This window comes from Hypomesus transpacificus, chromosome 8 (assembly GCF_021917145.1).
Source record: "Hypomesus transpacificus isolate Combined female chromosome 8, fHypTra1, whole genome shotgun sequence".
NCBI classification, from domain to species: Eukaryota; Metazoa; Chordata; class Actinopteri; order Osmeriformes; family Osmeridae; genus Hypomesus; species Hypomesus transpacificus.
In genome coordinates this window covers 13272952-13287121 of record NC_061067.1, presented here as the reverse complement: position 1 = coordinate 13287121, position 14170 = coordinate 13272952, and the positions used below count along the sequence as shown (strand labels likewise).

At 40.8% G+C, this 14170-nt stretch overlaps 2 protein-coding genes across 8 annotated transcripts in view; one reads left to right on the top strand and one right to left on the bottom strand.

Annotated features, from left to right (window-relative positions):
• Positions 1 to 5957, bottom strand: part of LOC124470004 — a 121433-nt gene extending 115476 nt beyond the window's left edge. For 6 of the 7 annotated variants that reach the window (XM_047023623.1, XM_047023630.1, XM_047023624.1 and 3 more), the window contains exon 1: positions 1313 to 5957. In XM_047023623.1, the coding sequence (XP_046879579.1) occupies positions 2618 to 5944 (3327 nt within the window). In that variant the 5' untranslated portion in view covers positions 5945 to 5957 and the 3' untranslated portion in view covers positions 1313 to 2617. Of the gene's footprint in view, positions 1 to 943; positions 1140 to 1312 lie in introns of those variants that run through there. The other variant, XM_047023629.1, reaches the window with a different exon arrangement.
• Positions 1 to 14170, top strand: part of cry-dash (cryptochrome DASH) — an 86825-nt gene extending 72655 nt beyond the window's left edge. Inside the window, exons 9-14 of the mRNA XM_047023631.1 lie at positions 11582 to 11661; positions 11737 to 11796; positions 11986 to 12143; positions 12324 to 12443; positions 13504 to 13680; positions 13868 to 14170. Of these exons, the coding sequence (XP_046879587.1) occupies positions 11582 to 11661; positions 11737 to 11796; positions 11986 to 12143; positions 12324 to 12443; positions 13504 to 13680; positions 13868 to 13951 (679 nt within the window). The 3' untranslated portion in view covers positions 13952 to 14170. The remainder of the gene's footprint in view (positions 1 to 11581; positions 11662 to 11736; positions 11797 to 11985; positions 12144 to 12323; positions 12444 to 13503; positions 13681 to 13867) is intronic.

Here is a 14170-nt window from a genome sequence, read left to right as displayed (position 1 = left end):
AGGACTAGTTAAAGGCCAAAAAACGGCGGAAGAACTAAGAAGTTGGAACTAGAACATGCATTTCCTGCTGAAAATGCGTTGGAATGCTGAAATCTGAAATTACTTTTTTTAAATGGCTAAAAATACAGAAATGAGAAAATACCCGCAAGCTGAAATCAATTTTTTAAATGTATGATTCACACAAAAGAGGGAGTGTGGAAGCTGAACTGTATCATCTAACAAAGCTAAGTGCTTAAATACAATGCGAAAGAATATTTTTGAACGTTGTGAAGTAATCAAAGAAATAGTTGAATTTCAAGAGGCAGTGTGGAAGCTTAACTGCATCAACAAAGCTAAGAGCTTAAATAGCCTACAATGCAGGAGAAACTGAGTTGGACTGTTAAACAGAAGAAGAAGTAGGCTAGCTAGTTGTAACAAGAATATTATAGTTTTATTAACAGCTGAAATTAGTTGGGATAGTAATATCAGTAGCAGATGTAGCCTATCATTGAGTGCGTTTACTCGGCTTAGTAGGATTCAATGTGTTGATTGAATAAAACATACAACAGTAGGGCCGACAGGAAGACATGGCGACACTTTGTTGCAGAAGGATGATGGTGCAAGTTTTGTCCGTGGAGCATACAACGATTAATAAAAAGAATAATGTAGACGTGTTTGAGTAATCGTACAACTAATTACACATGTAAACGGAGCAATAATATTATTGGCATAAACCGAAAATGGCTATCGGGTTTCTCATAGTCAAGTGAACGCACTCGGTGGTGTAGTAGAACAAAACAGTAGCCTACCAGTAGCATAGTAGTTAGTAAAAGAGATATTAGCAGCATCTGCAGAATTAGTAGTTGTAGTGTGGTATAAGCTAACAAAGCTAAGTGGGACGTGTTTGAGTAATCGTACAACTAATTACACATGTAAACGGAGCAATAATATTATTGGCATAAACCGACAATGGCTATCGGGTTTCTCATAGTCAAGTGAACGCACTCGGTGGTGTAGTAGAACAAAACAGTAGCTGTGCTGTCCTCGATACATGTCCAGTATATAACTTGACAGCCAGATAAACTCTTCCTAACATAAAGACTCCGAAGACAGTTTACTCCTTGTCCATGGGTTTATTTACGATGAAGGAAAGAGTGAAACTGAAACATACAAGGATACACAATTAGCATTTGTGCGTTCGTGAATGCCCTCGCTAGCAACGCAGATCGTAAATGCAGATAGTGACAGACTTATAACAACAAACTTAAGAAACGTAACGTTGTTACAAATAAAGCTATAAAACAGTAAGTATTGTTAAATCACCAATACATACCTAAGATGCCACAACAGACGCGAGACAAGTACAAAAAATGCAGGACCAACATGAACATCAAAGAGCGCTGGGCTCTGCAGGGCCTTTTTTTAACTTACTAACCTACGTTACGCGATTATTTCCTGTCGATATCACGTGACATACATTTCTCTCTCAGAACCAGAAATCTTAAAGGAACCACGCCCAAATAAAGGCACAAAAGTACAGTAAGAAAATAACCAAGTACAATAAACTCAGTGGTAACAGAACACTCTCCGCCTGATGTGCTACACATCACCCAACTACTTCATCCCTTTACTGTGGAATCTGAGGAGAGTAGAACCACTATCTCTATTATAGGTCTAAGAAACAATGAAGAACCTCCTGGTTTGATAACCTTGACCTCGACTTGACGTACTTTCCCGTCTTGGCTAGGGAAAGTCTGTGTTACCAGTCCAAGAGGCCATTCATTTCGTGGTACTTGACTGTTTTTGAGGAGAACCACACTTCCTGGTTTGACGTCTGGTTGGACAGATTGCCATTTCCTCCGTGTCTGTAAGAGAGGTAGGAATTGCTTTCGCCATCTGTCCCAGAAGGTGTTGGAAAGGTGTTGAACTTGGCGCCACTGAGACTTGTAGAGGTCTGTTACTCCAAACTCGCCTGGAGGAGCAGCAACGAAGTTCACCTTTTGTGTGAGAAGAACTGCTGGGGTGAGTATAAACGACTCATCAGGATCGGTTGTCACGGGAACAAGAGGCCTGGCATTGATAATGGCTGCTACCTCCGCCATGAAAGTCACCAGCACTTCATGGGTAAGTTTATCCTTCAGCTGAAGGAACATGGAATCAAGAATTCTTCTTGCTAGACCAATCATACGTTCCCATGTTCCGCCACAATGGGAAGCGTGAGGAGGATTAAAAGTCCAACTGCAACCTCTATCCGACAGATACGTCTTCACAGTTTTGCTGTTAATATTGGAAGGTATCTTCAAATCCTTGCACGCACCAACAAAGTTCGTGCCCCGGTCTAATCGAATGTGTTTAACAGGTCCACGTACAGCTAGGAAACGTCTAAGGGCATTGATGAAGCTGGATGTGTCAAGGGACTCTATCACTTCAATATGAACAGCTCGTATGCTCATACATGTAAATATAACAGCCCACCTTTTGCTTTGTGAAAGTCCTCCTCTTGTCCGACGTGAGGAGACACTCCAAGGGCCAAATACGTCTAGTCCAACATTGGTAAATGGGGGGTCTGTTGTGAGACGATCTGCTGGAAGGCTGGCCATCTTCTGGATGCTGAGTGGAGCTCTGAGCCGCCTGCAAGTTACACACTGGCAAGTACTGCTGCGCAAAGTTCCAGTCTTGGCACTGTGTGTTCTGGGCGAGGGGTAAGTTTGGCTTTCCCCATTACAAACCCAATGTGATTGTTCCCTGCAGCATCAGTCACTTTTAGATACGCAACTGCGGCGATAGCTTTGGTTGATGCATCAGAAAAGACACACAATTCTCTTCTGACAGCTGCTGATGGTGAGGTTTCCGTATAGGGTCTGGAGATGGACAGATTGGACAGCTCTGCCAAAGAATCTCTCCATGTTGTCCAAGCTTCTTCCATTTCTTGCGGGAGTCGAGCATCCCAGTCGCCGTTCTCGATAGTGAGTTGTCTTAGAATAGATTTCCCTTGAATTGTGACAGGTGCTACAAATCCAAGAGGATCATAGAGACTGTTGATTGTAGATAAGACACCTCGTCGGGTGAAAGGTTTTATCGCATCACAGACACTGAAAAGGAAACAGTCGGTATGTAGATTCCAATTGAGTCCAAGACTACGCTGCATTGGTAATGCATCTGCCTCAAGGTCAAGATCTGTTCTATGTCCGCTGAGAAAGCAATGGCTTCTTTCCTGAAGCGGATCAGTACTCCCAGTAGTGTGTTGTTCAGATCGGGCCCAGTTAAGGGACATAAGACGTTTCAGTGCTTGAGGCCTGTTGTTGGGAAGGCACTGGCGAGGACTCTTAAAGGGTAATGGCGCTACCCAACTGTGGTTTGAATCTCTTTGTAGACCTTTGTCCATTATTTGCATGAAGGAAGTATCCTGAATCGAAGGAGCCACCTGATTGTCTTCTTTGGTTTGCTTAAACACAGTACATCCCAGGTGGTCCACATCACAGACAGATTCATTCAAAGAATCTGTTGGGGAGTCTTTAGTTAGTTGGATGTCTCCGTATTTTTCCTTAACATGGAAGACATTAGGACATGGCTGGAAGAGAGTCGGGCGTTTTGACTCGATGATGTTTGTATGGAAGGTTTTGATCGTCAGCGGTTTGTGGACGTTTCCCAGACACACGTTGCCTACAACGACCCATCCCAAATCTAACTTCTGTGCGTAGGGTAGGTTATGTGAGCCATTCACCTGTTTACGGACCTTGTGAACTCTTATAATGTCCCGACCTAAGATAAGCATGATTGGGGCTTGTGGGTCCTGTTCTGGGATGAGGTGTGCCACGGACTTTAGGTGTGGGTGACTGCGTGCCACATCCGGAGTTGGGATCTCATCTCTGTTATTAGGGATGTCGTTACGTTCTATAAGGCTTGGTAATGGAATGTGGACGGTTCCATCCAGAGACTCTATTTCGTAGCCACTGGCCCTTCTTCCAACTGTTTCTTTTACTCCTGCGCATGTTCTCAATGTATAAGGAGCACTTGGACTTTGGTCACTAAACACTTCGAAGAACTGTGAACAAACCAGCGACCTGTTGCTTTGCTCGTCCAAGATTGCATAGAGTTTCACTGCTTTGTTTCTGTGACCAGCTGGAAAGACTTTCACAAGACATATTTTGGAGCAAGATCGATCTGTCTGATCTTCCCCACAGACTCCCGTGCATGTGCTGTTAACTTGAAATCGAGGCGGTCTTTCCTCCCTCTCCCCGCCGTGCTCGGATGCATCGTTTACCTGTCCTAGCCAGGGTGCGGGTCCAGGGTGGAGCGCTGTATGGTGTTTTTCACTGTCACACTCAGAACATTGGACTTTATCCTTACAGTACTTTGCTATGTGTGACTGTGAAGAGCAGCACTTGAAGCACACATTGTTCTCTTTAAGAATTGACTTGCGAGCTTCGATGGGCCTTTCCCGAAACGCACGGCATTTACGAAGTGGGTGTGGTTTCCTATGAATGGGACACAGTTTTTCACAGTCGTCAGATTCCTTTGAGAGCTCTTCAGTACCAATAGGTACTCTGGAAAACGCTTCTGTCTTGTGTACAGAGACTTCTCGTTGCTTGCTGGACTTCCAATCTGTCTTTTCAAATCTATGAGCAGAGTCTATGTGAGAGACAAAGCTAAAGCTTGGATCGTTCCCAATTCTAGCCTCCTGACTAACAAAGTTTACAAAGTAAGTAAAGGGAGGATAGGGAACATGGTTTTGTCGTTTGAAGGCTGCGCCAACGGACGCCCACTTTTCTTGCAGACGAAACGGTAGCTTCTGTACTATTGGATTGGCCCCTCTCGCCGTATCTAAGAAGGCAAGGCCAAGCAAGTCTCCTTCATCCTTAGCAGACTGAAGCTCCAGTAGTAGGTCGCTCAACTTTGTCAGTTTAGGATAGTCTCTGTTCGCTATTTTCGGAAAGGTATCGATTCGTTTGAACAAGGCATCTTCTATCACTTCCATTGAGCCATAAGTGTGATCAAGCCTCTCCCATGTCATAGCCAGTCCTGCTTGTGGTTGATTAATATGTATTGCCCTTATCTGTTCAACACGCTCTGCTGATTCCTTGCCAAGCCACTTCAGCAGGAGATCCATCTCTTCACTTGGTGTCAGATTTAAATCGTTAGTTGCAGACTGAAAAGATCGCTTCCAGGCTCTGTAGTTCTGTGGTTTGTCATTAAACTGAAGTAATCCTGTAGCCACAAGCTCGCGACGAGCAAGATATCTCACAAAGTCATTTAGATTTGAACTGCTATTATTCAAGTTTGGGGTCCTGAGGTAGGGCTGAGAAGTAGGGTGGCCACCGTTATTATGCAGTCTAAAATGTTGCACGGGAGAAGCATTGTTGTCCTCAAACCTGATTCCACATGACTCTGGAGCCTCTTCATTTTTACAGATGTATGGCTGTTTTGAGGCAATGTGAGGTAGTTGGGCAACTGTATTGGTTCGGCTTGACATAAAAGGTTTGGCTTCAGGTTTAAGATATGAAGCTGACACGTTGTAGCTTGGGTTTTGTTCCGTTTTTGTAGGATCACACAACTGGAATTCTGACCCTACTTCTTTGGTTTGATCAATAAGATATTGTTCAGTGCGTTGTGTGGTGTCCAAGGGGGCGGTATTTAAACTTAGCCTGCAACTATGCTTCTCAGTGTCTTCAGCAACGGCAGCTTCAAGCGCTTCGGCTTCTGCGATAGCTGCTGCTGTCTCCTTCTTTTGCCTAAGAATTTCCATAGATGCCTCCAGATTGGCCTTTTGAAGCTTTAAATGCACTTCCTCTTCGGAGAAGGCAAGCCGTGCTTTTGCTGCTTCTGCTCTCCCTCTCGCCTTAGCCGCCGCTGACCCAGTTGACGATGCACTTGATCTTACTGAAGAACATGAAGTATGAGAGCGTGTTTTTAACAATGATGATTTTGTCTCCATGACGCAGTCTGGTGGTGTGTCTCTCCACATACTGATAATCAGATAGTTGTTACTGGCTGCATGTGACAATGCTAGTATTGCTATCTGTCGGCCTGCTTTTGCGTGCTCTTGCCTGGTAAAAAGGCTTATTTTCACTGTGCTGTCCTCGATACATGTCCAGTATATAACTTGACAGCCAGATAAACTCTTCCTAACATAAAGACTCCGAAGACAGTTTACTCCTTGTCCATGGGTTTATTTACGATGAAGGAAAGAGTGAAACTGAAACATACAAGGATACACAATTAGCATTTGTGCGTTCGTGAATGCCCTCGCTAGCAACGCAGATCGTAAATGCAGATAGTGACAGACTTATAACAACAAACTTAAGAAACGTAACGTTGTTACAAATAAAGCTATACAACAGTAAGTATTGTTAAATCACCAATACATACCTAAGATGACACAACAGACGCGAGACAAGTACAAAAAATGCAGGACCAACATGAACATCAAAGAGCGCTGGGCTCTGCAGGGCCTTTTTTAACTTACTAACCTACGTTACGCGATTATTTCCTGTCGATATCACGTGACATACATTTCTCTCTCAGAACCAGAAATCTTAAAGGAACCACGCCCAAATAAAGGCACAAAAGTACAGTAAGAAAATAACCAAGTACAATAAACTCAGTGGTAACAGAACAGTAGCCTACCATTAGCATAGTAGTTAGTAAAAGAGATATTAGCAGCATCTGCAGAATTAGTAGTTGTAGTGTGGTATAAGATATAGCAGTATCGGTAGTGGTAGTAGTTGTGTTGTGGTGCTCTTAGTCTTTTAATGAGACGAGTTGACTGAATAGCTTGTCTTGTGTCTCCACTAATCAGCTAATACCAATCACCTGTGTAAGAGACTGGCGCGTGTTTGTGTGGTTGCCACGGTGATGGTGCAGCTATGGCTGCTAACGTTCTTAGGGCAGAGAATAACATAAATTTAGCTAGAATCCACACCTCAAACAAGTTAACCTAGACGCAAAACCTAGACGCGTTAACCTAGACGTCCAATCCAAAAAATAATGATATTTTCCGAGACCCAAGACTGCGAAACTAGAGATGTCCTTTATATGTCTGTGCGGTCAGAAATACGACTCTACTGGCAGTTTCTAAATCTGGTTGTTTTTGCCTTTTCTGGCGAATTTGTCCCCAGATTTGCATTGGACTCTATGGGGCGAGAGTTGGACTTTGTTTCGCTTTCGTGGGGCTCTTAACAAATGTGTAAGTCTTTTGGATTCCACAGACAACTGGTTAAGACCAGTACAAAATTTGCTATCTATTGATCCAAAAACGAAGCATGAACAGTGAATATTGTGGCATGCTGGCAAACTAGAAATATATTTTCAAAGACATCCGAAGCTCCCCTCCACTCTAAGCGATTCAGTCTGAACTCTAGGCTTTCTCGTAAACACCCATGTAAATCTCAGAAACGGTTTGAAAAAGTCATGAAACATAATCAGTGATATTGAAAAAAGTTGAATAGATATCAAAAAGCTGAATTATGTAAAAATAGTTTAGGGTTTTGTCAACGTTTTAAAGTTTAAATGGTGGCTCTAGCTCAGGGGTGGCAAACCCTGGTCCTCGAGAGCCTCAGTCCTGCATGTTTTAGATGTTTCCCTGCTCCAGCACACCTGATTAAAATGAATGGTCGTTATCCAAGCCTGAGAATGACCGTTTATTTGAATCAGGTGTGCTGGAGCAGGGAAACATCTAAAACATGCAGGACTGAGGCTCTCGAGGACCAGGGTTGGCCACTCCTGCTCTAGCTGAAAGATCGAGGAAGAAGAAGGATTTGGAAGTTGAAGAAGTTTTAAGAAGTTTGAAAGGATTTGAAAGAAAACTCCATTGGAAAACCATGTTAAAAATATTATGAATATTTATTTATATTAATTCAAGCATAAGAGGTACAAAGCTGAAAAGTCATAGCCCCCATGGCCTGAAACTGCTGAATTTTGATAGTTGAACGGTTAATAGCTGAAGATTTGAAGGCGCTGAATGGTGCCACGGAAGAAATAGAAGATAAATAATAATAAGTTGAATAAAGATTCAAAGAACAATACTTTAAATGCTGAAGCAGCATTCCAACAATAAGTTGAATAAAGATTCAAAGAACATACTTGGAATGCTGAAGCAGCATTCCAACAACAATAATGATAAAGAGAAACAGAAAAACAATAATGAGAATGCTTAACAGCATTCTCACAATAATAAATAAATATATGTAAGATAACAATGGTTTGTGCTCGCCGACGGCAAACACACCCCAATTATAGATAGTGCAGTGGCTGTGATGGAGCTGGTGATAACAGTTCTTCTCAGTGGCTTTGGTACCTATATTTCTCACAATTGAAATTCTCTGTCATCTCTGAAGTACTTGTTCAACCTCCACTAGGCCTGTTGAGTGACTTATCGCACGGTACATGTAAATGAGCGCAATAATTTTTGGTGCCGCGATATATTGCAACTGATCATTTTTATAATAAAAAATTATGATTATATACATTTTTACATAAGAACGAATGTCACCAACATTTTAGTCGATCCCGCTGCCTCAGTCATCTTGTCTGATTTCTGTGTCAAAAGCGTAGGCGGGACTAGCGTCTCCACACACACAGAGCGGACACCGACAGGTGAAGAGAAGGCGTGAACTCACTTTTATAAAGTGTTCTGTTTCATGACATCTACAGCTAGTTAGGAAGAACAAGTAAAAATTGACTTGGTTTCAAAGCCGCAATCTTCAGCTCCGATGTAGGAACATTTTGTCTTAAAGCTGAATGAGATGAGAGCCAATTAACGTGAACGAGCCGGTATGTCGACTTTGTTTAAAAACAGTGGAAACGAAAAGAGGCAACTAACCTAACATCTCACCTAGCAATACATTACTATCCCACCCAGTTTTTCAACCTGTAAACAACAACTGCAGCTGGAGCTGGAATGGGCGTAATAAGTGGCATAAAATTGTGACAGAAAATTACAATTGACATGTGTGGAATAATATCGTTTATTGCAATTATATAAATAAGACACGACAACTGACCGAGGAGACTAAATTCGTACAAACATTGTTCTTGTCGTATGCTTGTTTGTGGATTGCTATATCCATGCCTGAAGAAACCGACCAAGGAGGCTTTATATTGTCATTCTGTTAGCTAGCCAGCATTTCAACCATAAATAAACCCTTTTAAGCAGCTGATTCAATGTTATGCTGGCATTCAGCACTGCAAACTAATTGTAGCTTATAACCTTCCAGCTATACCTAGTGAAATAATCCATCCACTCTAAATCTTATTTTTTTCTTAGTTAGCCAGTAATTCATCTGTAAAATAGTCTTGGATTTTCTGTATTGCACTGACAAATAATATTATTCCTGTGCCTGTTTTTGGCTCGCTATATCCATATTGTTTCGGCTCGTGAGAGCTAGCTTAGTGCAGTCAACTCAGTGAACTCAACAAGGCTGAGAGTTGAGAGCAAAGTGAGCTAAACTGTCAGGGAATTATTTTTAGGAAATGTCTAAATGCTTACCCAAACATCGTCAATCGCGGAACTGCACTCCGTTGGATTATAAAAACGACACCTGCAAAATAGGATATTTTTCAGAGTGCCCGGTTCTCGAGATAATCATTGGAAACTTGCTGCCCATTCTAAAAATCAACCCTCCTTTTGATAATATTAAAACTTTTTAAAGACAAACAAATTATATTAAATTGTATTAAGTATATTTCAACACTTTTCAATTCTACTTTAATGTCCATAAATGTGGAAATTCACAGGATGGTTAAAACATATCACCATACATTCAATGATAAATAACACAGCATGCACAGTACAGACATCAATGACAGATATGGTTCCATAATGGTGTTTCTGAATTGTGAATGATGAAGGAATGGTGTTTTTCAATAATGAATTAAATCATTTAAGACACCTTTCACATGGTTACAGTGCCCTCCAAAAGTATTGGAACAGTGAGGCGAATTCCTTTATTTTTGCTGTAGACTGAAAACATTTGGGCTTGACATCAAATAATGAACGTGAGACCAGAGATCAACGTTTCAGCTTTTATTTCCAGGTATTTACATCAGGATCTGATGCACAACTAAGAAAATATCACATTTTGTTTGAATCCACCCATTTGTCATGTGATCAAAAGTATTGGAACAGATATACTTAAAACATATTTAAGTGAATAAGACTTAATATTTAGTTGCAAATCCTTTGCTTTCAATAACTGCAGCAAGTCTGTGACCCATTGACGTCACCAAACTTTTGCATTCTTCCTTTTTGATGCTTTCCCAGGCTTTCACTGCAGCCTCTTTCAGTTGTTGTTTGTTTTGTGGGGTTCCTCCCTTCAGTCTCCTCTTAAGCAGGTAAAATGCATGCTCTATAGGGTTTAAGTCTGGAGATTGACTTGGCCAGTCTAATACCTTCCATTTCTTGCCCCTGATGAACTCCTTTGTTGTTTTGGCAGTGTGTTTTGGGTCGTTATCTTGCTGCATGATGAAGGCTCTGCCAATCAGTTTGGTTGCATCTTTCCTTAAATTGGCTGACAAAATGTTTCTGTAGACTTCCGAGTTCATTTTGCTGCTGCCATCATGTGTTACATCCTCAATGAAGATTAATGAGCCCGTCCCAGAAGAAGCCATGCAAGCCCAAGCCATGACATTACCTCCACCGTGTTTCACAGATGAGCTTGTGTGTTTGGGATCATGAGCAGTTCCTTTCTTTCTCCAAACTTTAGCCTTTCCATCACTTTGGTAAAAGTTAATCTTTGTCTCATCAGTCCATAAAACTTTGTCCCAGAATTTTTGAGGTTCATCTCTGTACTTTTTGGCAAATTCCAGCCTGGCCTTCCTATTCTTCTTGCTAATGAGTGGTTTGCATCTTCTGGTGTAGCCCTTGTACTTTTGTTCATGAAGTCTTCTGCGAACAGTAGATAGTGATACCTTCACTCCTGCCATCTGGAGGTTGTTGCTGATCTCACTAACTGTTGTTTTAGGGTCTTTCTTTACAGCTCTCACAATGTTTCTGTCATCAACTGCTGATGTTTTCCTTGGTCTACCTGTTCGACGTCTGTTACTTAGTACACCAGTAGTTTTCTTCTTCTTCAGGACATTCCAAATGGTTGTACTGGCTATGGCCAATGTTTCTGCAATGGCTCTGATTGATTTTCCATCTTCTCTAAGACTCACAATTGCTTGTTTTTCACCCAAAGACAGCGCTCTGGTTTTCATGTTGTTTTCACCTCTGAATACAGTCTGCATAGACAAAACCTATCTTACCCAATCTGAACCTGAGTGTAGACATTCAGTGGTATTTATTGATTGAATAATGTATGTAATAGGACACACCTGGGCAACAAAACACACCTGTCAGTCACATGTTCCAATACTTTTGCTCACGTGACAAATGGGTGGGTTCGAACAAAAAGGTGATATTTTCTAATTTGTGCATCAGATCCTGATGTAAATACCTGGAAATAAAAGCTGAAACGTTGATCTCTGGTTTCACATTCATCGTTTGATGTCAAGCCCAAATGTTTTCAGTCTACAGCAAAAATAAAGGAATTGGCCTCACTGTTCCAATACTTTTGGAGGGCACTGTATATGCAATGATATCTTTGACCATTTTTTAACACAGGGTGATCTTTGAACTGCTCTGGAGAGACTATTTCAAGTTTGTTGGAGCCAAATATGGATGCAAACTGTTTGATGTTAAAGGCAAGAAATCTTTTTTTTTTTTTTTTCAAGTGAATATGAATGTGTAATTTCTAACTTCATAATTTATATGTCCAGGCCTTCAAGAAAAGTCTGTTCCTTGGAAGAAGGACATGAAGTTGTTCAATGCATGGAAAGGTTGTAGCTTTCACTCAAATATTTGCTCATTATGATGTCAACATTTAGACTCAAGACAAATAACTGAAATAATGTTTTTATGACCAAATATTTTTAAAATATGTACATTTATTGTGGATATATGGTAAAGTAGTGTTACCACTCTACTGTTTCTGTATGAATTAGAAATTGTATTCTTTGACACCACAGAGGGCTGCACGGGTGTGCCTTTTGTGGATGCCAACATGAGGGAGCTTGCCATGACAGGGTTCATGTCCAATAGAGGACGCCAGAACGTAGCCAGCTTCCTCACTAAAGACCTGGGTCTGGACTGGAGGATGGGGGCTGAGTGGTTTGAATACCTCTTGGTAAGTGTCAGACTAGGGTCAAATACCTCAATTCAAAGGAATCTTGGGGTGTATTTTATCCAGATGTAGTAAATATAATGTGTCTGTGTATGGTGTATCGTTCAACCACCACAGTGGACAGACTTAATGTAGTGGTCAAGATGAGGTTCTCTGACATACTTTTTGAATTGTATTTTTTAGGTGGACCATGACATGTGTAGCAACTATGGCAACTGGCTGTACAGTGCTGGGATAGGAAATGATCCACGAGAGAACAGGAAATTCAACATGATTAAACAAGGGCTTGATTATGACCCTTATGTACGTTTGGTGGTGTCCAGACATTACTCTGCAATGTATCTACCAATACAATACACATTATACTACACATAAATTAAGCATGTCATACTGTAAGTATCAGTAAGGTACAGTATACCTGACAAGAAGAACACCATTCCTATTCCAGAGTACGGTGGTGGGATGACAATGGGATGTTTCTTTTCAGCTAGGACTGGGTATAGGATAAAAGGGAAATGTAGAGCAAGCTTTCTTGAGGAAAACAATCCTTCCTCCCAATCATCTGATACACAGTGTAAAAAACTGTAAATCATATCAATCATCATAGCTCCAGCCCAACATATTACAAATATACTTTTAATTCTGTCCTTTTTCCATCCTAAAGATCACATTGACAGTATAGCACTAAATTATTATATATTTCTTATAATTATACTTTGGTCAAGTAATAGCTAAAACTAGAGAGGGTACAATTTCTGGGGAAATTGTAGTGTGTGCTTCGGTTGCAGAGGGGTCAGTTTTTTGATGACAGTTGTACAACTGATATTTCAGTATATTTTATATTAAAATGTATACGTATTATTTATAAAGTTTACATAGATTTAAAAGCATTTTTTTTTTGCTGCTCAATTACAACTCAAAATACTAAGAGATTAAGTGTAGAATTACATTATTTAATGTGACATTACTTAAGGGACATGCAAGTCTTAATTTGCTTAAATATGATGCTGCTAGCACACTACGGCACGATACTCGCTGTGCAACAGCACATCTATGCACGTTGTATCCATGCGTCGTTGCTAACGTGTGCTGACGCTGTGATGTTGGCACCACCGAGTACCCTTTGTCGACACAAGTTCAGCCTAAACCGTGCAAGGGAACGTAAATAAAAATACAAGCAACTCAACCACACTACCAATACGAAACTTTTGACACCTACGTTGTCTATGTAGTCCAAATATTGACAGATCCTTAAGGGTGGGAAAAAAAACAATAACAAATAAATACATATATATGTGAGAGAACAATGGTTGTGCTCGCCAAAGGCGTGTGCACACCCAATAATGTGTGTCTGTATCCTTAGGGAGATTATGTGAGACTGTGGGTTCCAGAGCTTCAAGGTATCAAGAACAGAGACGTCCACACACTCTGGGTCCTCAGCAGTGATGCCCTGTTAGCTGCACATGTGTCCCTCAACGAGACTTACCCACAGCCCATCGTCATTGCACCAGAGTGGTGCAGGCATATCAGCAAAAAAATGGTAGGTGTTAAACTTTTCTTAGAGATTAAATGGTAGGTGTTAAAAGGTTTTCTAGAAAGACAAAGTGATTAAGTTAACATAATTTACTAATATTAATTGATTTTGAGCCTAATCAAATTATGTTCATGTAGGTTTTATTTTGGTTTCATGCTGTTTTTGTTTGATTTCTTAATATTTTATTTTTTAGACTAAAGCAGGACCCTCGTCCAGAGGCAAAAGAGGGCCATCTCAAGCTCCTAAACAACATCGGAACAGGGGCATCGATTTCTAATTCTTCAAGAATAAGCCTTTGTGATAGAGCTCAATGCAAATAGTAGTGGTTGAAAATAAGTTAAGGTTCCACTGAAACAATACAGCTTACTTTTGTTTTGTTTGAGGCACGTACAGTTATAGAAAACCTTTAGGTTCATGAGTGACACTTCTGACAATGTTGGTTGAAAGTACATTGTTAAATAATGGTATCATACAATAAAATAACTTTTTATGCTCA